This window comes from Castor canadensis, chromosome 2, assembly GCF_047511655.1.
Source record: "Castor canadensis chromosome 2, mCasCan1.hap1v2, whole genome shotgun sequence".
Taxonomy (NCBI): domain Eukaryota; kingdom Metazoa; phylum Chordata; class Mammalia; order Rodentia; family Castoridae; genus Castor; species Castor canadensis.
In genome coordinates, this window is record NC_133387.1 from 195,766,931 (window position 1) to 195,791,472 (window position 24,542).

Sequence of the window (24,542 nt, forward strand, 5' to 3'; positions counted from 1 at the left end):
GAAGAAAAGCCAACACAATCTGAAAAGGAGAGGCAGAGTTGGAAATGCCTGGAGGACAAAGGTTATTAGTAGACCACACTTGGGACATGAAAGAGAGACAGAAACAGGATGTCAACAGCAAACATGATGTGTGAGGCCCATGAATACAATGACTGGTGCAAACTTTTCTGGCTGGAGCTCACCCCGAGGGACCAGGACCACAGGACACTCCTAGCCCCAGGCATCCACTGGGTAAGTCTGAGAGCCTAATAGCTCCATTTCCCTTGCCAGGACTGGGATAGGTCTAGGAATGTCCCTAGACCTTGCCCAGTGGGCCAGAGAGAAAGCTTGCTTGGAGGTGGAAGTGAGAGAGGTTGTGCTTTCTTAAGAAGAGATTCATAGGAAGAAGAGCTTTATTTATTTATTATTTATTTATTTTGGCTTCTAAGTCCAACCTGCAAAAGGCAGATCACTGGAGCTGCTGAAAGGTCTGGAGAGAGAAGCCAGCATATCCACGGAGAACAAAAAGGTGGAAAACCCACTACTGCATCGCAAAGCCCTGCATTAGCCAAATGTACAAGACTCTACTTCTGAAGCTTTGTGTGAGAGAACATGTTTTCCATATGGTTTAGGCCACTTTTAGCTTGGATTTCTATTCCTTGGCAGACAAAATTAGTGTATAAGTCAGTGGTTTAATTAAACTTATACTGCTGTGCACATAATGAGGAAGGCCTCTCCCTTTGTGCAGAATTGTAGCAGGACTCAGGCAACAGGACATTCTTAAGCTCATACTTTGCTTTGAAAATTGATAAATCAAGAGAAAATGTGTTTCTATTGGAGTTTTGAACTCTGGAGCCCAAATATAAAATTGGTAGTAAAAACCAGCTGGTGTTCAATGCTTGGTTTCCATGTGTGCTCTTTACATGCATGAAAGCACTGCCTAGGACTGTTTTTAACGAAAAGTGAAAATAGAAATGGAAAATATGTGAGTAGGTAAATTGGTCAGACATGCAAAACTTCCACGTGATATCATAATTTGGTGAAATATATCATTCCAGAGAAGTTAATGTATACTGATATTCTGGTATTTTTAAATTGATTCAGTTTTAAACCCTAGTTTATTCAAGGTGTAGTTTTTAAGTCTAATGTAGCAACGTATACTCATTAGAACAGCATGCTTTTGAATGTACTGTTTTATTTAAGGAAAATGTTAAATAGATGATTTTCTTATGTGCACAGGTGTTTTCAAATGCTTATTTTGTATTCCAAATGCAAAGGCAATGCTGTCTTCTTTTTCTTTCTTTCTTTTTTTCTAAAATACAAAAAGAGATGACCTATAGTTCTTCAGTTTTGAAATAGGTCTTTTTCTCAGACTAACTTAAAAGGTGGCTTTGTTCACACCTGAGACCTCTTGAGAATACACAAAATCTGCATTTCTTTTTCAAGGAGCATTTTGTCAATCAAGAGAAAAGAGAATCTTGTTTCAGACTCTGGCTTGTCAGACTATAGCATCTGTGACAACCTCTCAGAAGATTAGTAACTAGCGCATTTTAAAGCTTAGGGTTTTATTGAGTATGTTTCAGAATGTTTATATTCTTATTTAAAAACCTTCTTATAGTGGTTAAAAGTGGGGACTCATAGCTTATGAATTAAATAAAAAAGAAGCGTAAAAATAGTTTGGACCAACAAATACACTGACTCTGTTTGAAACCTTCATATCGTGGGGCTAGAAAGTTTTATTTATTTTTTTTCCTTTTCCTTTGCAAAAATAATAGAAAACTAAGACACAAGAACTCTTTTGTTCTGCTTAAGAGTACTTATATAGGTTGACAGCATGGATTTTCTTCCACCTTCAGTGTCTCACTCAGCACTCTGTAAGATCTCAGTAAATGTTAATATAATCATGGACTACTTTGGATTTTTTTTTTAAGGTGGTACTAGGGTTTGAACTCAGGGCCTCATGCTTGCTAGGCAGGCACTCTACAAATTGAGCTCCACCTCCAACCCACTACTTTGGATCTTGTTCCAGAAATTTGGGATCATTTTTTCTCACTACTCATGTAGCAAATTGTGTGATTATTATTAATATACAGGCTCCTGGAGAAACCAGACCAAGGCTGGTATACAATTAGTCATTTTTTCCCATAAATCTACAGTGAGACTGTGTTGTTCTCAAGTAGGTTCCTTTTAACAATAGCTGTACATATGATGTCATCTTTCTCAATATTCATTAGTATATATTGTCCTTTATTAAATATTAGACCTGTTCCTTGTAACTCATCTGAAAAATATTCTACATTGCCACTGTAGTGGTATAACGAGAAAGCAAGTTTGTCTAAAATTAACATATATTTCATTGACCAAGGGTCCATGATAAACATTTCAAATGATCTCCAAAGCATAAAATGTGTTAGAATATTTATAAATTCCTTATTTGACAACCTGACTCTATCATTATTTCCAGTCTTTTATGACTGTAACTAGATGTTTAACCTAGTTTTTCCTGTCAAAGACAATGCTATTTGTTATCAAATTTTTGCTTAGAATTATAGTTGTAGAGATTAAGCAGGGTAGTCTTGAGATGGGAAATACCTGCAAAGAAGCATCAATTTAGGCAGTTCCTTCAGTCTTTCATTTACTCATGCAACAAACACTTAAACTGATCGGGACCAGGCCTAGAACTAGGATCATGGTAAACCTTGCCTTTGTGGGATCGTGAGTACCGGCACAACTGGTACTCAGCTCTCCCCTTAAGACCTGCTGACCTGGTTAAGGAAATCTAATTGTCTACTATCTGAAGTTACTAACTTTTCTTAATTATTGCTAATAATGAGTTACTAGCTACCAGAGCTAAGTGAACCAATAACCATTAAACATTATTGTAAATACTAGCTTTTGTGAAAATTACTATTTTCATTGAACATTCTCAGAGATTCTGTAGAATGTGTAAATGGCTTGATACCTAATGTAATTTGCCAAGGGATTTATTTGCTTTTAGGTAAGTATACCACCCATGTTTTCTATGTTATTTACAAGTATTCAGTCAAGGCTGGCAGAGTGGCTCAGACGGTAAAGCGCCTAGTAAATGTGAGGCCCTGAGTTCAAACCCCAGTACTGTCAAAAAAAAAAACCACTCAGTCAATAAGTAATTTGTAGGTACCTACTATGAATTATGCTATCTGCAAAGCTATAATCTTGTTGGATAGGCAAGAGAAAAACAAATTGTATAGTGTCTACAAGATATGTAATATGACTCAGTAGTAATATAATTGGATGGCAGAAGCATATTTCTGTCTGCTTCTGGGTCCATGCCAAACACTATTAATCAGTTCCATTGTTTCCATTTAGCATAGACACAGTCTCCAAATACTTCTTAAGATGGCACTGAAGAAGCCATCACCATTCAGTTTGCCTGGTAGGTGAAACCGATTTGCAAGACAACAAACTCTAAAGAAAATGAAGACATTACTCATGTGTTTTTCTAGAACCTCACACCTTTTTTGCTTCTTTGGTAGTCTCCAGCTTTCACCTACATTTCTCTCCTGACCATCTCTCCTTGCAATGATTTATAATAAAATAGTGATGAGAGGTTATTCAGCGTGTGTATAGATGTTGCTGCCAATTGGAAAGCCAAAGTCAAGCCAAGCCTTACGCTTCCATGTGTGGGAAGGAAGTAAACCATACAGAGGTCACCGTTATCTGCTTATCAGGTCCCAGTTCTCCTTACTTCTAGGCACTTGCTGTGTTGGGAACAGGGCTGGGGATATAGCTGAGAGGTAGAGCACTGCCTAGCATTCACATGGCCTGAGTTCCCTCCCCTCCACTGTAAAACAAAACCAAACAAAAATAATCTGTAAGGCAAATCCTCATCTCCTGACTTACCCACTATAATGCTTCCTGTGTGATTCTTAAATATTATGATGATAAATCACACCTCATTAGCCCAGGTCCCAGAGTGAGAAAACATGAAGCAGAATTTCCACCAATCAAAACTGGGCAGGTAGCATAAAAAGTAAAACAAAAAAAAAACAACTTTGTTGTGAAAGTCTCTGAGGTTTGATATAATCTACTCTCTTGATTTACGCCACTCCATGATTGTGCCTAGGACAAGAGGAGAGTCCATAGAGGAGGACCCCAAGTCCAGGTAAAAACACTTGAAGAGATATGGTAGCCTGAGACTTGACAAAGAAATGAAAAGCTTGTTTCACTCTGAAACACCAGCCATTATATAACAGAGCATTGATTGAGTAATAGCGTTAGCGAAAGATCTGCCTTGAAAGCACACAAAACTCTTTTTAATAAAAGGATAATTGCAAATATTTCCAGAAGAGTGTAGTGGGTTTTTTTTTTCATTATCTCAGTGGAAGTCCAAATGCAAGACTTTTTCATGTTGAGTATCAAAAGTCTTCTAAATCATTTCTGTCCAGTAGTGATACAGGGATTCGAGGTTATTTTTTTTTAACCAGCTGGTGTCTTGGTTTGCTTAGTGAGCATTTTAAGACTGAAAATAATTTTAAACAATGCCAAATAGTGCTGGGAATTTGTCTGCATTTTCTATTTAATTAATTGTATCATTTTTGGCTTACTGTGTGACATATCACTAGGTATTTAATTCTCTTGAAAGCCAGCAGCTTTTGACAGGTAGACATTTAGCACTGTCACAATGCGTGAATAATTTACATTAATCTCTCAGAGCTTTGACAATTCTTTGACCAACTCTGAGATATTTTTCATTTTCTGGTGCTTTTAATTTTATTGTCTGAGGTGAGCAGTGAATTTATTTCCTACAACATAAAAGACAAATCAAATATAGTTTTCCTTGTATATATCTTCTTCTCAGCTTTGGTCCCATAAAACATTTGATTATTTTTACCAGAAAACACAGATCCATCTTTTAGTATATTTAATTTTTTCATTTCATTTACATTTATATAAACACATTTATCTGCACACGGCTTTTGTGTGTGTGTGTGTGTGTGTGTGTGTGTGTGTGCTGCCTCCTAACGTAACTGCAGTCTTCATAAGACATTAAAAATGACTATTAAATGTGTAAGCATTTCACAACTTATCCATATTTGGCACTACCGAAGAAACCAGATGACAGTTATCTCCTTAGCATAACTAAATTTGCTCATACACAAGATATAACAATTATGTCCCAACTTGCTTTTCTTCCTAATAGCTTGGCCATTACTTTTAACAGTAACCATAAGATATTCCTGTATTTTTAAATATTAAAATGTGAAAAGGACATTTGGGAATTCAGCAAAATTTGGTATTAAAAACTACTGAGTCCATAAATAGCTCTAAAGTCATATAGTTTAATAAACATTTAAGCTTAATTGTAAGCATACGTAATGGTTCATTATATGATATGTAAATTGTATTCTTATTAAATATAGACACAGATGTAGCTATACTACAAGTAATAAACCATGTGGTTCTTCTTTTAGCTTCCAGTTATCTATTTCCCAAAAATTGGTGAGCCCAGTTAGTCACAAGCTATTCTTTGTCCGTGCAGATCAATTATTAATCAATATGACATTTTTTGATCACCTCTGTTCCACGCTGTTCAGTCCCACCCATAGATTTTAATGGATTACTTCCTCTTGAAATTTACCTTGTGAAATAATTTCAGAAAATTTTTATTCTCTGTGAATGCTTAAAGTTCATACTTAGAATACATCAACTTCCAGGGCAATATTTTTAAGAACATTGGTGCTATGATTTGAATGTGGTTCATCCGTTCCAAGACTCATGGTGAAATTTGGTTTCCATTGTGGGAGTGTTGAAAGTGTTCAAGAGATCATTAGGTTGTTAGAGAGCCCAATACCTTTCTTGATGGAGTAAGTTCTTATTGGCAGGGGGCTAGATTAGTTACTACAAATGTAGGTTGCTTTAAAGTTAGACAGCCCTAGTGTTTCCTGTCTTTGGAATGTGCCCACTGCCTGTCCACTTTCCCCGTGAGCTGAGGCAGCATGAAACACTCACCAGTGACAAAAAGATGCCAGCACTATACTATTGGACTTCCTATCCTGTAGAGCTGCAAGCCAACATAAACTGCCATTCTTTATAACTCACCAAGTCCCTGGTGTTCTGTGATGGCAACAAAAAATCACAAAGACAATTATCTTCCTATGATGTATGTTTTCTAGAAGAAATGCAAATCCTGGCTACTACCCAGTATGACTTTTCTTTCTAAAATTTTGCCTGTTACTTTCTGTGATGTTGGCAGTGGTTGTCTTGTTTTCTGGATTAGTTAGTGTGATTAAAAGGATCTCCCTCTTAGAACCCCTTTGATTCTATTATATTTTCTGTTATGCCATAAACAATACCCTTTCCTATCTGCCACAGTTCTTAATGTTTTTTCACATTTTTTCACATCCATATGTATATAAAGAACAATATCATCATGTCAAAAACTGTAATGGAAGAAAAGAGAATTGCCAGAGGGTTAATTAATATGAGCTGACATAATGGGATAAAAAGATAGCATGGATATTTTATTAGTTCATATTTTATGAGTCTTCACCTGGACTTCAATTTAAAAAAAGGGCTAAAATCATTTCAGAAGGAAAATTATTTCCATTTTGATATAATTATAAGTCACTTCTGTAATTTACCTATAAAAATGAAAGCAGTTTTGAAGGAAATAATGATTACTGCTGAAGTCCAATAACAAAACAAATCCTTTTATATTAAAAGACCTCGTGAGGTGAAGAATAGTAATTATCAGCATAGTAATTCAGGCACAACTACACTGCCAGGGACTGTTTCTGACACATTTTCAAAAGGATTTCATGATACTTTTCTTTTTTCTATTTTGGTGGACTCAGATGTTTAAAGGAGAATTTTGAGCTCAGGGAGTAATCAAGTGATCACTCTCCAAAAACAGTGTTTACAAATTCTAACTATGCACAAGGCTGTTTATGAAATGTTAGCACAGTACCAAAGGGAGCCATAATTAAAAGAAATATATATATATATATATGCATGCATGTGTGGGTAAGGGACAAACAACTCTTTCCTTCCAAAATCATCATCACCATCAAGGTTTTGTGTTACTACTGTGTTCTTAGAAAAGTAATGGAACGATCTCAATAAATGACTGCTGTTTGATCAGGTTTGCTCTTGACATGCTTAAAAGTAGGGCACAGATTGAGCACAGGTGAATGTTGTTTTTAGACAGCTAATGAGGGCCATTGGAAAACTGGTTCTCACTGGGAACATATACAAGGTGTTAACCAAAAATTGCTTAATGAAGATTGTCCCATTAGCAGTTGCAGAGGGAATTTAGTTCATCGATTACAAGCTTCAGCACCTTAGCAAACCCTGAGGAAAATAATTGTCGAATAAGCCCTCACACTGATCTTTAAACTACATTGTTAGAGCCTAATTTCCACTTTTATCAGGTTGCATAGTGAGGCTCCAACCCTGTACTTTTTGAGTTAGGAGATAATTCACAGAAAATTATCTAATTAAATTCAGTTTCATCTCAATTGTGCATTTTAGTCTCTGTTCTACAAATTGACCTACTCATTTTTAAATTAGGGACTTCTTCCCCTACTTTCTTTGATTTTCACCACCCCTGATTTCTTTTGTGCCTTCTCAGCAATAGATTGCACGCTGTCTCACCAATTAAGGTACTGTTTTTCATCCTAAGACATTTTTCTGTACTATGCTTTTATTTGCTGAAAGACAGTGCAGAAATCATTGCAAAGGGTTAAGTAGTAGTAGTAGTGTATTTGCAAGGCACAAAACTGATTTTTGATTCACCTTATTGATGTGAATGTTCTAAATTAGATGTTTGCCTAAGAGGAGAACCTGTGGGTAGTTACTCACCTGATTTCATACCCCGTTTAATAATAGCAACTACCAACAAATCAGAGAACAGACCTTAAATATAACAGCAAACTCTCCTCCTTGTCCTGTAACCTCTTTCATCTTTTCTTTCTGGTTCACAACTCTTTTAAAGTGTATGAAGGCCCAGCAAAAGCACAGCTAGTAGATTACTTGATAGAAATATCATAACAAAGATAAACCATTTCAGAATTAATATTTAAACCAGACAACTAACAGGATCATTCAGTAATTTTTAGGTGCTCACACTAAGGATATTCCCACAAATGTCAGACCCACTTGCTACATATTTTATTTCCTAGAAATAAAATATCTAGGGTGTTTTACAACTTTATTTTTGATTAAATTGTCTTTTTTGGTCTCTTTCTTTCTGCTATTTGCCTTAGAACCTCTAAGTATGCACCGTTTTCTGTAACCATCCATCCGTGTAGTATTTAACAGACTTATTCTGAGTGTTGCCATATGCCCAGACTGCAAAGGCACTGAGGTTACACTGGTGAACATGACATAGTTTTTCCCTCAGGAATTTAATATTCTGCAGTGAGTTTTTTTGTTTGCTTGGTTTTTTACTTCCTTATTAAACTTTAAAGGAAATTATAAACTTCGCATGACTATTTTGATATCCCAGCCTCAGAGAGAAGTCTTTAATTTTAAAAAGAGTGAAAGGTTCTATATGTTTCTAAATTAAAAGATTGACTTTAATTCCTCCATAACAGGTTCAACACAAATCAATATGCCAAGTGAATAGTTACGTGCCACGGATACTTTTCTAATTGGTGAAAAATAAGATTTTCTAACCAATTTGAGGAACCCCTTGTTAAAACCATCCATTTGTACTGTCACTATAGATGACGCATACAACTGCAGATAATATCATGTTTACGGATAAAAACTGTCTAACCATCGTTCCTATGGAACATTTTGGACTTCAGATTCTCTTGTCCCACTCTTGTTTCATCTTGCCTGTTAGCCATGGTCAAACCACCAGCAAGTTCTATCCCTTGAAAGAAAACTGTCATATCATTTTCAACTGAAAAGCTTCTGAAATGCCTCATTATCCAGACCCCAAAACTGTAAGGTTAGGAAACAGACTCCAGAAAATTGACATGGTGCCTTATGCTGTTATCTGTGGCACTGGAAGATGTTAGCAGAACTCGGGTAGAGTCGACTGGTGGGGAGCTCAAGTGGTAGCATGCCTGCCTAGCAAGTATGAGGCCCTGAGTTTAAACCCTACTACCTCCAAAAAGAAAAAAATTGTTCAAGTGTCAGACCTTACATATGCTGTAGCAGCATTTTATTGTTTTAGCTTGTAGCAAATCATTTTAATTTCTCTCTGCTTGTTTTATTTCCTGTTAAAGTCAGATAAAAACTTTAAAAACAGAATGAAAACAATGATATTTATTTCCCATTTTAACAACTTTTTTTCATGACAGACTTGCAGGATGGATATGTATGAGTTATATTTCGTCTTGCACAAATTGAGCTTACCTGTGGTTGTTAGATAGCAGAAGTAGGACTGTGTGGTTTAGAGGTCATGCAGCTACATTCTAGACAGTGACATATTTGTTGGATCAGGAAACAGCCATTTTATAAGTGCAGTTTTGGAATTTCCCTGAGTGTGTGACTATCCTTTGCTTTTGGCTTATAGCTGAAGAATACAGGGTTTCTGGCTTCATGCTGCTGGCTCGTGGGCATCTTACCGGTTACTGGGGCAAATGTTATATCTATAACCATTGCACTGAATTGGTGTGAGGTGGCACAGCTGTAAGCTATATCATTGTTCCTATGATCAAATAATTTAATCATGACTTCAGTAATTCAGTATTTGCCCTTTGCATCTTATGTTGTTATAGATAATATGTTCTAGCAGAAAAAAAAATCAGAGTTCTACCATTATTCATAATTTCACTCCTCCTTAAAGTACCATTATGTGTGATGATAGATCGCCAAGCATGTCAGAACCAATGATGACCTTTCCATGAATTGAGGAGGACTAAGCTAATGGTGAAATCCAGCTTCACAGTGTCAAGAGCACAGAGATGGGCAGCCTCTTACCATTTGGGTCATTTTGTACCAAAAATGATGCCCTAGAGGAGCTTCCAAGGTCAAAGACAGGAAAGTGAGTCCAAGACAGGTTACCAGTCAAGGGGGTGAGATGAAAACCTAGACATGAGGGACAAAGCAAGGATGGGGAGGAAACAGAAAATGAGAATAAGAAGCAACACAGTGGAACATAGGAATGGTTGGTCGTTCTTAGCTTTAGGCTGCATCAGAATTGCCTGGAGGACTTATTAACCCAGGTGGCACTAGACTCCATCCCTACATTTCAGTCGGGGTGGGGTGGGGGTGCAGTAAGAATTTGCAATTCCATCAGGCCCCTGAGTGATGCCAGGGATGCTGTCACTTGGAGAACGATTGGTCCAAATGAGTTCCAGGGACAATCTACGGTGCCTGCAGTAACTTTCATGAGCTTCTGGGGTATTTGATCTGGCAAAATGAGTTTTTTAAAGCATTGGGGGCAGAATAGATATAATATTTTAACATTTTTCCATTTTAACTGGCTTTTTAAAGTCAAATGCACAATTCAGAGTTTATGAGACCATGAACCTCCTTCTGTATTAAGATGCAAAATAAGACTTTATATTCTTGTCATATAGACATACAAATTACTTTCTATCAATAAAAACTGATTTATTTCCTATTTTTGTAGTTTAATAGCTGGTACTGTGCCCTGGTTAAGTTTCTGCACTCTGAAAGTAGACTGCCTACGGTCAGATCTTGATTCTACCTTGAGTCACAAATTTCTTAAATTCTAAGAACTTCCTTTATAAAGTGAAGACATTACTAATTGCATAGGGTTGTTTCAAGGATTAAATAGAATAGTGGTTTTAAGCCACTTATTGCAGTGCCTAACACATAATAATTGCTCCATAAATGTTAGCTATTATTGGAACACCAAAGTGAATGCTTTTGTTCAGCAATATGACTTTGTATATAACGCTTTGGTAGTTATCTCAGGTTTAACCTGATAGGTTCTTCTCTGTGTCTATAATTCATTGTAACTCTTCTGCTATGAATAGCCTGAGTTGGCATGAAGTTATAAATTATATGTAAACAGTGTGATTCAGAAGTTAAAGTGTATTACAGATAGCCAAGAATGTAAAATTGCCTCCAGTAAATTTCAGACTAGAAAGAACAATTTCGCTAACACAGTGGTTAAGAGCATCATCTATGGGACAAGGTTGCCTGGGTGTGTGTTCTCTTTGCACCTTTAACTAGATCTGTGACCTCGAGCAGGACGCTTGACTTCTCTGTTCCCCAGAATCTTCATGTCAAATGTTGTAATAATCATACTTATTTCAGAGAGTTGTTTTATATGTACATATATGTAAATGTATACATATACATTTACACACACACACATATAAAGTGATTAGACCCTAGAATGAAAGGAGAAATGTGCCTAGAAGGAAAACCTAAACACTTGTAATTTGCTGTTATTCCTCTTGAGTATGTGTATTTGTGTATTTTGACAAAATTTTTTTTTGTAGTATTGGACAATTGAACCCAGGACCTCATGCTTTCTAGGCAAGCACTCCTACCACTTGAGCCACACACCAGCCCTTGCGTTTGTTTGTTTTTGAGGTAGATCTCACTACATTTGCTCAGGCTAGCCTCAAATTTGTGATCTTCCTGCCTCCTCCTCCCAAGTGGCTGAGATTACAAGTGTACACCACCATGCCCTGCTTGAATTTTGCTTTTAAGGAGAGATATAGCAGAAAATTTGTTATTTCTCCCTCTTGTTCAACATAGTACAGCATAAGTCTGTGATCAATTTATCAAACTGGGAATAAGTATTGTCTTAAAGAATATAAGAAGGGACTTTTTTCTCTCTATCTCCCAACTGCCTTCTTACAAATATAATTGGCATTTTATTTTTAACCAGAGTTTCTATGTTTAAGACATCTAACCTTTAATAATATTTTATAAAATAAGTCCCTTTCATACACAATTCTTCAAATTGTACTTTTAAAGAAAGTCATTGACTTCATTACTGCCATGTTTTGTGTTCTTTTCTCCCTCTGTTATGCCCAGTCTTGCTTCTGCATTAGTCATTTTGACTACTCTGTCATTATGTTGATGCTCTCTTTTCTGGACAGCCTAACTTAGCCCTGTTTTCCCTCCCAGCCATCCTTCTGATTTCCCCAGCACACCTATTGTCACCTGCCACCCCCAGGCATGTCCACAAGCATCAAACCTGCTGCACCCTCCTCAGGACTCTTCTTCCTACAGAAGGATCAGTGATCTGGAAGGCTTCCTCTACCCTTTCTCAGCTGTAGGCCTCACATCTATTGTGTTCTCTCAGCTCAGGTCCAGCCCCCTATCCCAAAGCTGGTTACTATTTCCACTCGAATCCCTCGTCACTGCATTGAAACTGAACTTTATTTCCTCAGAAAACAATTTCCCCTTGCAGATGTCTGGGTATCAAAAACTCCACCCTGATCCCACGGCCTGGGCTTCACATATTGCTGCTGCCTTTGGCCCATCCCTTTGCATTCCTTGCTTAACTAAATGTTCCTTTTTACTTTTCCCTCCTTGTGGCTTCACTGCCAACTGCCATTCTAGGTCACCCCCATACTACCCCTGTAGACACTAATAAAACCCTGTGTTATTAAAGCTTGTAGCCCCTTTGTGTATTCCTTGGTGCCAACTGGACCGTGTGTGGTATGGACAGACCTGTGACCATGATCCCATAAACACACCTTGTATTCAAGGTCTCCCTGCTTCTGGGCAATCACTGCATTTCACTTAGCATTTCACATTCTGTTGTGCATTGTTTATACTGGTTCAGTGTCATACACTTTGTTTCCAGGGGTAGGAAGATAGGAGCCATTTTTTAAACATTCTTTTCTAATCACATCCACATCCAGCATAGCATCTGAAACAGGAAACACACACATGCACACACAGCCACTCAATGTGACCCCTGACAGAGACCAAAGAGAAAGTGTGCTGCATAATCTCTTTATTACACAAATGAATAGTGAACACCTGAGCTGGAGACTGTAAATTTAATAGCTATATATCTAGATTTATGGTTCCTTCTATTCACAGCAAATGGCAAGTAGTTACCATTGACATTATTGATAGAAAGTTTTATTTTAGAATAAATTTGCCTTTGAACAAAAACACTAATTTAGGGAGAAATGTTAGGTAAATAATAGTAGAGCTAAGAAAATATGGCAACAATTGTGGCAGTAATACTTAGTGATAGAAGCCTGGAAAATATTGCAGTGCAGTAAGCCTGCCTTATCCATGTATTTATTACACAGTTTTGACCAGGCACAGTCAGTAAATACATAAGCAATCAAAAGAAATTTCAAAAACAAAAGTTTCAACTTCTCGGGTGAATTCCACAGGTCACTTGATGCAGGAAGCTCTCAGTCCTGTGTTGTCTGTCGTCAGCTGTGCTTAAATCATTGTGTGATCTTCTGAGTGATTCCCTGCACTTAATTTTGTGAAAATCTGCCTCCCCAAAGGGAAAAGGTGCCCAAAAAGCTATGGTAATTCTTCCAAGCCAAAAAGCGCACATTATGTGCTTAACTTAAGTGATAAGGTGGAAATTTCTGATTTGTGGAAAGGCAGTATGTCGTTAGCAGGAACAATCAAACACCCACAATACAGCACTGCCTTCCATGCATGAATCCTGAGCACGCATGGATTTTCCTCCCCAGAGGTCTGCTTGGAACTACGGACCCACTGATACCAAGGGCTTATTGTACATTTCGGTTAGAGTCTGTTCTTAGTAAAATTGGTGACTGACAGATATCACATTGATCAGACCCCTTTCCAGACAGCCTTTATGACAGAGTGAGCCAACAGGTAATTTTCACAACTGTATTTTTAGCATAAGGTCAAGAGAGAAGAAGAGTAAAGGGTCAAATGGCAAAAATGATTTTTTCAGTAACTTTGAAGTTGGTGAGCTTGCTGGAGATGATACCATTACTGCAGAGCCAATGCTGTCATCCCAGGCAGGGACTGGGGACAGCAATTCCTTGCACTACCCACTGCCCCTCCTAGGACTCTCTCCTACACAAAGTCAAGCTGCGAAAACTACAACACAGTAAACAATGAATGAGTTCCAAAAAAAGTATAAATTCCCAAATGCACAAAATATTGGAAAAATAGAAGGATAGCATTTCACATGCCAGTTCCTGTTCAACCCTTTCTCTCATTTTGGAAGCTTTAACAACCACCCTCAGCAACCTTCCCATCCTCAGTTTAGCCTCCCTGACCAGGCTTACTGAATTAGAGGCCTCAAAGTCGACTCTCTGTGAGAGAATACAAGCAGACTGTGACTGGAGGTCTGTTAACAATTCAGCCTTCCAAAGCCAAAACATAAAGTGCAAACAACTCTGAATGCCAGGGAGTATGAAAAAGGAATCTTCAGTGCAATGAAATAATAATTTAAACTCCCCAGAGTCAGGTCACATTTATGGGTTAAGGGCACAAGCCCCCCCAAGACTGCCTTCACTTTGGACACCAACTGCAAGTTTGGGGGTCCTTAAACCACCCGTACTTCTTCTAGCTACAAATTCAAGGATTTCCAAAGCCCCTCAGGTTAGATAATTTTCTAGACCAACCCACAGAACTCAATAAAGCACTATCCTTACAATTAAAGCTTTATTATAGTGGACAGAAATTGGGACCAATGAAATAAAGAGACAGGTAGGGTGAGTTCTGGAAGGGTTCCAGGAGTGAGATTTCTGTGTCCTTAGTATACATTGCCTTCTTCATGTCAATATATATCACAAACACTCATGCCCAGAGTTTTTACTGGGGTCTCCCTGTGCAGGCATGATTGACTTAATCCTTGGCCACATGAGTGGAGTCCAGTATCCAACTTTGCCTCCATCCCTGTAGTTTGGCAGATTAGGCTGATTTCACGTGGCTAAAAACCCTAACTCTTTGGCCACATGTTGATCTTTCTGGCATGGCCAACCACCTCTTGAAACCATCTGGGGACCCACAATAAATTTCCTCATTAGTATGAGCTAGTTGTGATCCTAGGGAATACCCCCACGAAAAGACATTCCTATCACTTGGGAAATTCCAATGACATGGAGAGTCTTCCCAGGAACCCAGGACAATAATCAAATTCTTTATTATGCAACATCCAGAAAATGCAATGTGAATTGGGCCTATTTTAAGTCACATAAAGCCATGGTCAAAAATATACCATTTTTACAATAGAAAAACTCATTGGAATATAACAGAAGTGACCATTAGATAGATGTTTTTCACTTCTTGATTCATTCAGCACTATTGGGTTACCTCCTGGGCTAGTCACTGGAGTATGCCATTACACTGTCAATGTAATAAACTTGTTTTATTTATTTGTATCACAAGAAAAGAAGAAGTATGAGCTATTTGAAATTACCTCCTGACTTTAATTCCAGTCTAATGAACCTGAAGTCTAAGATAACTGATAATTTTTGCTTGTTAAGAGTGATGTAAGTGAGAGGCTGAGATCAGGAGGATCATGGTTCAAAGCCAACCCAGGCAAAAAAAGTTCACGAGACTTTTTTCCATGTCAATGTCGAAAGTTGGGCATGACAGGTGTGTGCCTGTCATTCCAGCTACAGCATGAAGCGTAAATAGGATCAGAGTCAATGCCCAAAAAGCAAGACCCTGTTTCCAAAATAACCAGACAAGAAGGCCCGGAGGTATAGCTCAAGTGGTAGGGTGCCTTCCAAGAAAGTGTGAAGCACTCAGTTCCAGCACCCCAGCCCCATCAAAAAAAAAAAAAAGGTGATGTAAGAGTGTTGGGGGTGTAGTTCAGTGGTAGAGTGTTTGGCTAACATGCATGAGGCCTTGGGTTCAACCCCAGGAACTGAAAAAAAAAAGATGTAAAAAAAAACCCCAAAATATGAAGTATTAAGCATCAAAAGATATGGTAGTGAGACCCTGTCTCAAAAAAAAAAAAAAAAAAAAAACAACCTGGTGAAAAATTTGAAGAGGTAGGAAATAGTAGAAATACATCTTGTTTACTTAACCAGAAGGCAGCAGTTTGGTCTTATTTTTGTAAACAAAAATTAAGAAGTGCTTTGAAATGTAATGCTATAAATTGTTCTTTTTTGCTTTCCTGTAATTGGAGCAACATACTAATTTCTACAAGTTGTGACTACTAACAGAGAGCAATCACCTCACAGACTTGTACCGAAGAGATGAGACCATCCGGGTGACAGGCAACGGCCATGTACAGAGTCCTCGCTTCCCCAACAGCTACCCCAGGAACCTGCTTCTGACCTGGCGGCTCCATTCCCAGGAGAAAACAAGGATACAGCTAGCGTTTGACCATCAATTTGGATTAGAGGAAGCAGAAAATGATATCTGTAGGTAAGTAAGGAAAAAAAATCCATTTCAGAGTCTTGTTCCAGGGTGGAAAAAAAAAGATGAACTAAAAATACCACATTCAACATTCCTTTTGAGCCCTTTAGACTAACCTAAAATGTGTCCCTTCTTTTTTATAAAAACCTTATGTTAACCCTAGCAGACAGACAGCTGCCTCATAGGGCTTGGTTACCTGGCCTGAATCACAGAAACTTAATTTGGTGACTGTTGTGACTGCATGTCACAACATGTCCCCAAGTCGAGTGCAATCTAGAGTCTTGTGACTTTTCTAGGCCCCAAACAGCCTTTCTGAGCAGGAAGACATTTTCCATAACCTGGACACTGGGAGCTGCACCCCAACATTCAGGCCAAAGCCTGTCATGGGCCTAGGGAGCATAAAGCCCTTCTCAGCTCAAGGGACTGACTGAGGCCATTGTTACCAGCATGGGGAGAAAACCGTGGCTGAGGACCTGGTCTAGGCCTCACAGTGAACTCAGTTCTATGCCTCAGATATGTGTAGGAAGAAAAAGGAGGCAACTCCAGAGCCTGTGGCTCCTTAGATGTCTGCTGCCTGTAGTTTCTATGCCTGATAATCTCCCTTCTTCATATATTGTTCTTTGAATTGTCCATTCATACCATCTACTCCCTTAATTATCACATGTAAGAACTGGGGATTTTTTTTTCCTTTTTATACTATATGCACTTGTTCTGCATTGCCAATGAACTACTGAACTGCTAAATCCTTTCAGCAGGCTTATTTTCCTTTGAATAATAAAAAGAGGTGCCTGAAATTTGGTCATCTTTTCTTGTATGTTTATTATGCTGACAGCTTTTATTATATTGCTATTTTTCTGCAAATACCAGCAGTGACTATTACTTTCTAGGACCATAGAGGGTAATGTATGCCAGAAAGCAGAGACAAATACATGCACAGAGAGCCAGTTAATATTTACAAAGAGAATAAACTAAAGCTGATCATGCATCTTTTCAACCTTGAAAGGGAGAGCTAATTTTCTGTGCTGACAAAAACAAAAAACAGAAAGAAAGAAAACTTGGGGGAAAAGCACTATTAAAAGATAGTTTAAGATGATAATGTGTTTCTACTCACAGAACACCCTTACACCAAATGCATGGGAGTTTTTCCCTCACACCAACTGATCTTCCACACCTGTTGGGTGACCTACAATTGAATTCAATTCTGACAGAATTTACTTGGAATTAGCATCTTATCCCACAAGTTAAAGACTCAATTTCACAAGACTCCTCCATGTTAAATGTCAGTAGCTGGTCCCAACCCTCCCATATCACCAGCCAAGCAGTTGTAATTCAGGAGTCCCACCACGCGCTTCTTAGCTTCAGTGATTTGGCATATCAATTCATGAGACTCAAGACAGCACTTCGTTTACTTTTACTATTGTAGTGTACAGGATACAACTCTGAAGAGATACGGGAATGGCACCTTCTCCAGGTGCACCACCTTCCAAATACCTCCATGTGTTCACCAACCCCTGGAGGTTTCATTATGTCAGCATTGTTGATTAAATCAGTGGTCACTGATGACTGAGCTCAATCTCCAGGCCCTCTCCTCTCCCCAGAGGTCCAGGGGTAGGATGGATGGTTCCATCCCTGTAATCATACATTGGTCCTTCTGGTGGCCAGGCTCCATTCTGAAGCTATATAGTGCCTGTTAACAGTCACCTTATTAGCATAAACTAAGGTATGGTTGGAAGAGCTTATTATGAATAGCTAAAGGTGTTTCTCTCATTCATCACTCAGAAACTTCAAGGGATTTAGAAAACAAACCAAGGACAAAGACCAAATATATATTTTCTTGCTGTATCACAATATCACAGGAGTAATCCACCAATGAGCTGGGATTTTGATCCAGGCAGTAAGTCCTTTTGGCCTCCTGGCCTTGAAAACTTGAGAGTAAGTGTGGGAATTATATCATTTCTGGACCCTTCATCAAATCTAGTTGCCTCTCAAAATTTAAGGAATGGGTACGGAAGTAAGAGGAAGAAAGGAAAAAACAGATTGGAAACTTGCCTCAAACTTTTGCCTTATGACAAAAATGGCGTGTTCTTGACTTTGGATTCAGAGTGTAAACTATACTGATGTGGTGGATTTTTTAAGCAAAATTAACCTATTGTGTTAACAAAGTTTCAAGTATATTCATGCTCTGTGCAGTAAATATGATTTACACAAATTGTATATAAAAGGAAATGCAATTGATTTGTAACCATCTATTCCCAAGCCTCTTTGATGTTTACATTGTAATATTTTATTGCTTGAATATGATTCCTTGTTAGTGCTTTTCATCTTCCAAGCACCATATAAATGTTAAGAAATTAATTTACACAGCACCCAAGAGATATCCAACTGGTAAAATTACATAAGCCTTCTTATTTTGCCCATAAGGAAACTGAGGCAAAGGATATAAGGGTCTCATAAATAACTGTCAAAGAAATTTAGTCACAATATCATGATTTTTACCTACTCCTTAGATTATGCTTCCCAATATAATAAAAGCTTTGAGTTGTGTGGGTATAACCAACAAGTCCATATTGGCTTTTTTTCATATTTAGACCTGATGTTTCTTATGCTATTTCTTTCTTGTAATCATGACAAAAAAATATATAAGGTAGTTGTGAGATTTCTGCCACTGTTCACACTGACTGCGCATGGTTTGCTTGTGATTTTAAAATTTAAAGTCATTTGGGAAAAGGTAGAGATGAGAAGCAAAACACTGATGACCAGAACTGACCAGAATGGAATGACAGATTGTTCAGCCAATCAAGCAGAATGTTCCAAGACCTTAGGGGTCTGAAAACAGAACAAATGATCCATAGGAGAGGTAAATTTGCTGTCACTGATGATGCCCTACCATATGACAGAATGATGGGAGGGTATGGAAGAACTTCAAGGATCAAATGGTCACATAGAATAAGTAAAGAGAACTTGCTACTTTCCTGCAATCTGGGATTCTGTTTCACTGATCACTGAGGGTGAGACTATGGTCTTGAGTTCATTCACACCCTGTTGTAATCAGCCTAGACTTTTTGGGTATTGGTTAGTGCATATCTCTCCTTAAAGTTATATGTTTTCCTTTATGAAAAAATATCACATTTCATGATGTGATCCTTCCAGAAAAATAGCCAGAAATAAAATAAAACAAATCTTGTCCAAATCCATTTGTAGTTTGTAAAGGGAATGCTGATTCTTCATTATAAAGCTACCTACATGTTGATCACATTCATCTTAGGGAAGCCCTTAGTGTGGTAAATTAATTCAAAGTGGGAATTCATTTGAAAACTTTATAAAGTAAATATCTGGGCATACAACTTGAGCTATATCTAAAGTATTCCAAACAGTTTATTGTAATGAGTGTTTCCAAGAAAACTTTGTAAGCTAGATTGTGCAGAAAGTAGCCCATTTTGATTACTAGTGCTCTGGAATCCATCATAACAGAGAGCATATTCTGGTTCTCTCAGAATGGATTATTGAACTTTGAGTTTGGAAAATATAATCCTAAATCTAGCTTGCCTTTTAACATTTCTGTAGGTTATAGTTTTCATTTCATTTGGTAAGTCATGATAAATCACGTTAGTTTCAATTTCTCAGCAAAAGTATGAATTTCAAAACCTACTTTGATCAAAACATAGCCCTTTATGTTGAATTGATTCTAGATATGATTTTGTGGAAGTTGAAGATCTATCAGAAACCAGTACTGTCATTAGAGGACGATGGTGTGGACACAAAGAAGTTCCTCCAAGGATAACATCAAGAACAAACCAGATAAAAATAACTTTCAAGTCTGATGACTACTTTGTGGCAAAACCTGGATTCAAGATTTATTATTCTTTCGTGGTAAGTAGCTAAACCACCCTGTGATTAAAAGCAGACACTGGTTTCATGAAGCATAGAGATCATTCTCTATGATTCAGTACAATGGTGTGAGGTTGAATGGACCTTTTTTCGTTCCTTATGGCATGTTTTGTTTCTATCTATGGCCAAAATATTAAAGCCTTTATTTATGAAGAATTCATAAATAATTGATTTATTAAATCAATCTTTGGGACATGTCTTTTTTTGTTTGTTTTTATTATACAGGTCCATTTATACAAGTAGTATTCTTTTTTATCATTGTTGTACTGAGGGTACATTGTGACATTTACCAAAGTCCTTACAATATATCATAACTGAATTCACCCTTCCATAATTCTCCTTTAATCCCCCCCACTCACCCCATTCCTGGAATAGTTTTCACAGGTCTCATTTCTCCATTTTCCTCAATGAGTATGTAATACTTCTACCATATTCACCCTCCCACACGCTTTCCTTATTATCTACCCCCTCCCCCTGGTACCACCCTCCAGACAGGACCTGTTTAACTTCCTGTTTTCTGTTTTTGAACAAAAGACATTTTTGTTTATATATGATAGCTATACAAGGAGTTTCACTGTGACATTTCCACATATATATGTATTATAGTCCAAATTGGTTCATCACCTCTATTTTTCTCCCTTTTACCTTAGTCCCCTTTTATATGGTAATTTCAACACGTTTAAAATTTCTATATTCTTTCTTGTTTCAAAAGTACATCAACCATATTCACCTTCTTAACTTCCTTCTTTTACCCTCCCTGTCCCATTAATGACCTCCCCTTAGCATGACCTATTTTTCATAATATTGCTTATATTTGTATTGGGCCTATATTCCACACGTGAGAGACAACATGCATGGATCATGCATTTTGAAAGAGAGCATATAAATAGAAAAAGGAAAATCAACTGAAGCCAGGTAAATATATAGCCAAATAGAAGGTATATGAGTGCTAAACAGGTTTTAAGAATTAAAGATGAAGAAAATATTTCCTCTTTTGGTTTTAGCACATTGTCCATAAATGTTTTCACAGAAAAAAAATCACTGATGATTTGAGTTTAAATAATGACACAGATTTAGGAAGGATCTATGTTATGATCACAAAGAGTCTTGGGGTTGGTAAGGGCTTACTCAGGACCCAAGGGTATGAATGCTGTTCACTACAAGCTTTGGTCTCACTTCTACTTAAACCTGTTGGCAGCATTTCCAACCATAAGTGGTTCTGATTTATAAAATGTTCAACCAAAATCTACATTATAGTTAATCCTAGTTGTTGGGTCACACACAGACATGTATCTTCTTTACTAAGTCATTCATTTAACATCAAGTATGGATGCTAAGATAGGACACAGTACAGTAAATGACATCAATCTTGTTAGTTTTTATTTTCTTTCCTGTTAAGAATTAAATTTAGAATAAGAAAAATCTTGCTTCTTTTTTAATCTAATAGGAGTTTTTTTGCATTATGGAGAGCTATTAAATTCTAAGTGAATTCTGTATTAGAACATTGTAAATGAAAAATAGCATGTGGTAACTCTGGTTCCAGTTTTAATTTGAAAACAATCCATCAAGCATGATTTACATTATTGCAAACTTATGCAGTGATACTCAGCACTAAAATTAAAGTGTGAACATTTGGTTTTTACATTTCTTTCCCTTTTAATGTGTTCAATGATGCATCTGTTTTCAATTGTTCATGGACAAAGCAGACTTGGCATGTTAGAATAGCAATGGGAGGCTTAGTGAAAGATCTTTTCCCCTTAACATATCAAGCACTATTGCTATGAATGTATTTTCTTTCTGTAATGCTTAGGTTATGACTTAGTTGAATGGTCCATAAGTCAGTTATTAATACCCTAACTGTAACACAATGTCTTGAAGACAAAACAACTCCTTTTGAAAAAGGCACTGCAAACACAGAGAATGAATGTGCTGATGTGAGGTGTTGAGGTTATGGTGTGAGCTCCACTCATTTCCAAGCCCAGGTTAACTGGAATGTTGTACAGCCTCTGTAGTCTGGATGTAAACTATTTGCCATACTCTTTGCACTCCTTTACCTCCACCAGTGCATTCAACTGTGTTTTAAAGAAATGGTGATGTGTATGGCCTTTATTTCTTCGTATTTTCTTCCTGGCATCTCGGTGTGTTCCACTGAAGTGCTTACATTTCCCCCATAATGGACTTCCATACCTAAATATGGTAAACTAGGGCCAAAGTGCAGCTGAATTGCAAGAGGTTAATCATTGAGCTTAGTCGTTAGGTATGTAGTGACTCTACATATGTGGCTATTTGACAAAAAAAAATTTGATTCTTGCTCAATAGGTATAGAAGATCACATATGTCTTGATCATGGTATTGGGAAAATCATTTTACTTATATTTATATTTTGCTTGGAGAGACTTTAAAGCAGGATTTATACACTTAATGAACTAGGCTTGAAACTGAAAGTCAGCTAGGTAAATTAATAGAGAGATAGTGAGATTAAAATGGTAATATGTATATGTAAAAAGTAATTTTGAGAACACTAAACATCTGTAGGCTGGACAGCTGTTGTGCAGCCCCTTATTTAAGGAATGGCAGGTGCTAGGGAAATTTGAATAGCTCCCAAGGACTCAAAGTGCCCTGGGGAAATGGCAAGTAGCTCTTAGGAGAGCTCAAACTCGCCTCCCTTCATACCTCTGTGCCCCCCATCGAGCATCCCTGCTTCAGGGACTGTGTAGATAGATACAGCAGGATGTCTCCTGGGGCTATGTGCAGTAGATACCTAGGATCATAAGAACCCACTACACAGGAATCAATGTTTTTGAAAAAGTCCAGTTCACATTTTTAATTGTTTTCTTTTTACTCCAATGCACGGTGGGAGCCTAGTAGATAACATTAAGATGATTTAGTTTGGGTTGGAAATGACTCTTATATTCCAACTTTGCTTGGTCTGTTTGGAATTCTACACTTCTTTTGCAGCACCTGTCGTAGTCTCCTCCCACATGGGACAGAGCTGCACTATAATACACACTTCAGATAGGATGTGATATTGAGCAAGTTTGTTACCCTTGGCTTCTACAGCTTTAAAATTGGAGTTGGCACGAGATTTCTAACAGACAGGAATACTCATCACAGTACCTAGCATACAGCTAGTAGCTCATTAAATGCTGATAATGACCCTACTTTTATCACTATTAATTATCTGTCTTCTCTAGATAAATGGTGTTGAACTTTTTGAGGGTAGAGGTAGGACAAGTATCTTATTCTATACAGACTATGTTGAATTGACCTTTTCCTGAGAAAATATGATCCTACGAAGAGCCTAATTTCATTTTCTTGCTCTCCTGCTCAGCCTTCTTTTCTAATTTCAGTCCATTGAGGAGAATAGATAGCTTCAGGATGCATAATTAAGCAGAATGGGTAATGTTATCAAACACTTGCTAGATGTGATTATCTAAATAAATTAGGATCTCCTGTTGCAAATCCAGTTTGTTGAAATCTTTTCTTTTGAAGACCACTATGTATCTTACTAGCAAGGTGTTCAATGACAATGCACCCATATGATAGCGTGCAGAGAAGGAGCAGATACCGATATGAATGTCAGCTCTGCTCCTCACTGGCTCAGTTGACTCCTCTATAAAATGAGGAAAACGCTGACATTAGATAGCTGTGAGAGTTAAATTACACAAATTTTGTAAATCATTAGTCCTAGAACATACTAATTACTCAGGTAACTGTTGCTGTTATTTTTATCATTATCACTGGTGGTGTTACTAACATGTCAGAGGACAGGTAAGCTTTGAGTTTCTCTACTAGTAGCTCTGTTGTTACTGTGTGCCTGTGTGAATGAGAATGTGTATGCATATGTGTGTACCTTAACTAGAATTCAGTTTCTTTATCTAAGGAAGAAACATTTTACTGTAATTACTATAAACATGAGAACTTTCATTTTATAGTGCAGTATTTGTATGTTTATGTGTATGCACTTAATAGTACGGTAGTTTTTATAAAATTTTAAAATAAATAAATTTGAAAGTTATTAAACCCTTTTTGTTTTATTAATACATTCTAGTTTATTTCATAAATTGACATTTGATAACACACATTATTTTTTCTAAAATAAAAAATCTAATCAGACTAGTTCTTAACTGTTTATCGCTGCAATGAATTAACTTCAGGTGATACAGTTAAGATTTCCATTGAGATTAAAGCTCAAATGAAGCATTGTTTTGCATAAAAATCCTTACTTAAAATAGAGAAAGGAGAAAATGGTAAAGAAGAAGAGGAAGAAGAAATGGAGGAGGAGAAAGAGAAAAATCCAGAAGTTGAAAAAATTAAAATTTTCAAGTATTATTGAAAATTCTAATTTTGCTCACAGGAAACTTACCAGTTAGTGAAACAAAAGGAAATTATCAACAACAAAATAAGGGAATTCATTCTCATTC

At 37.2% G+C, this 24,542-nt stretch overlaps 1 protein-coding gene across 2 annotated transcripts in view; it reads left to right on the plus strand.

The window, feature by feature from the left end:
• The window catches only part of Pdgfd (platelet derived growth factor D), a 230,893-nt gene that overhangs the window by 142,648 nt on the left and 63,703 nt on the right, over positions 1–24,542 (plus strand). The window contains exons 2-3 of one of the 2 annotated variants that reach the window (XM_074066817.1): positions 16,035–16,239; positions 19,920–20,100. In XM_074066817.1, coding sequence (XP_073922918.1) covers positions 16,035–16,239; positions 19,920–20,100 — 386 coding nt within the window. The remainder of the gene's footprint in view (positions 1–16,034; positions 16,240–19,919; positions 20,101–24,542) is intronic. The other variant, XM_074066818.1, reaches the window with a different exon arrangement.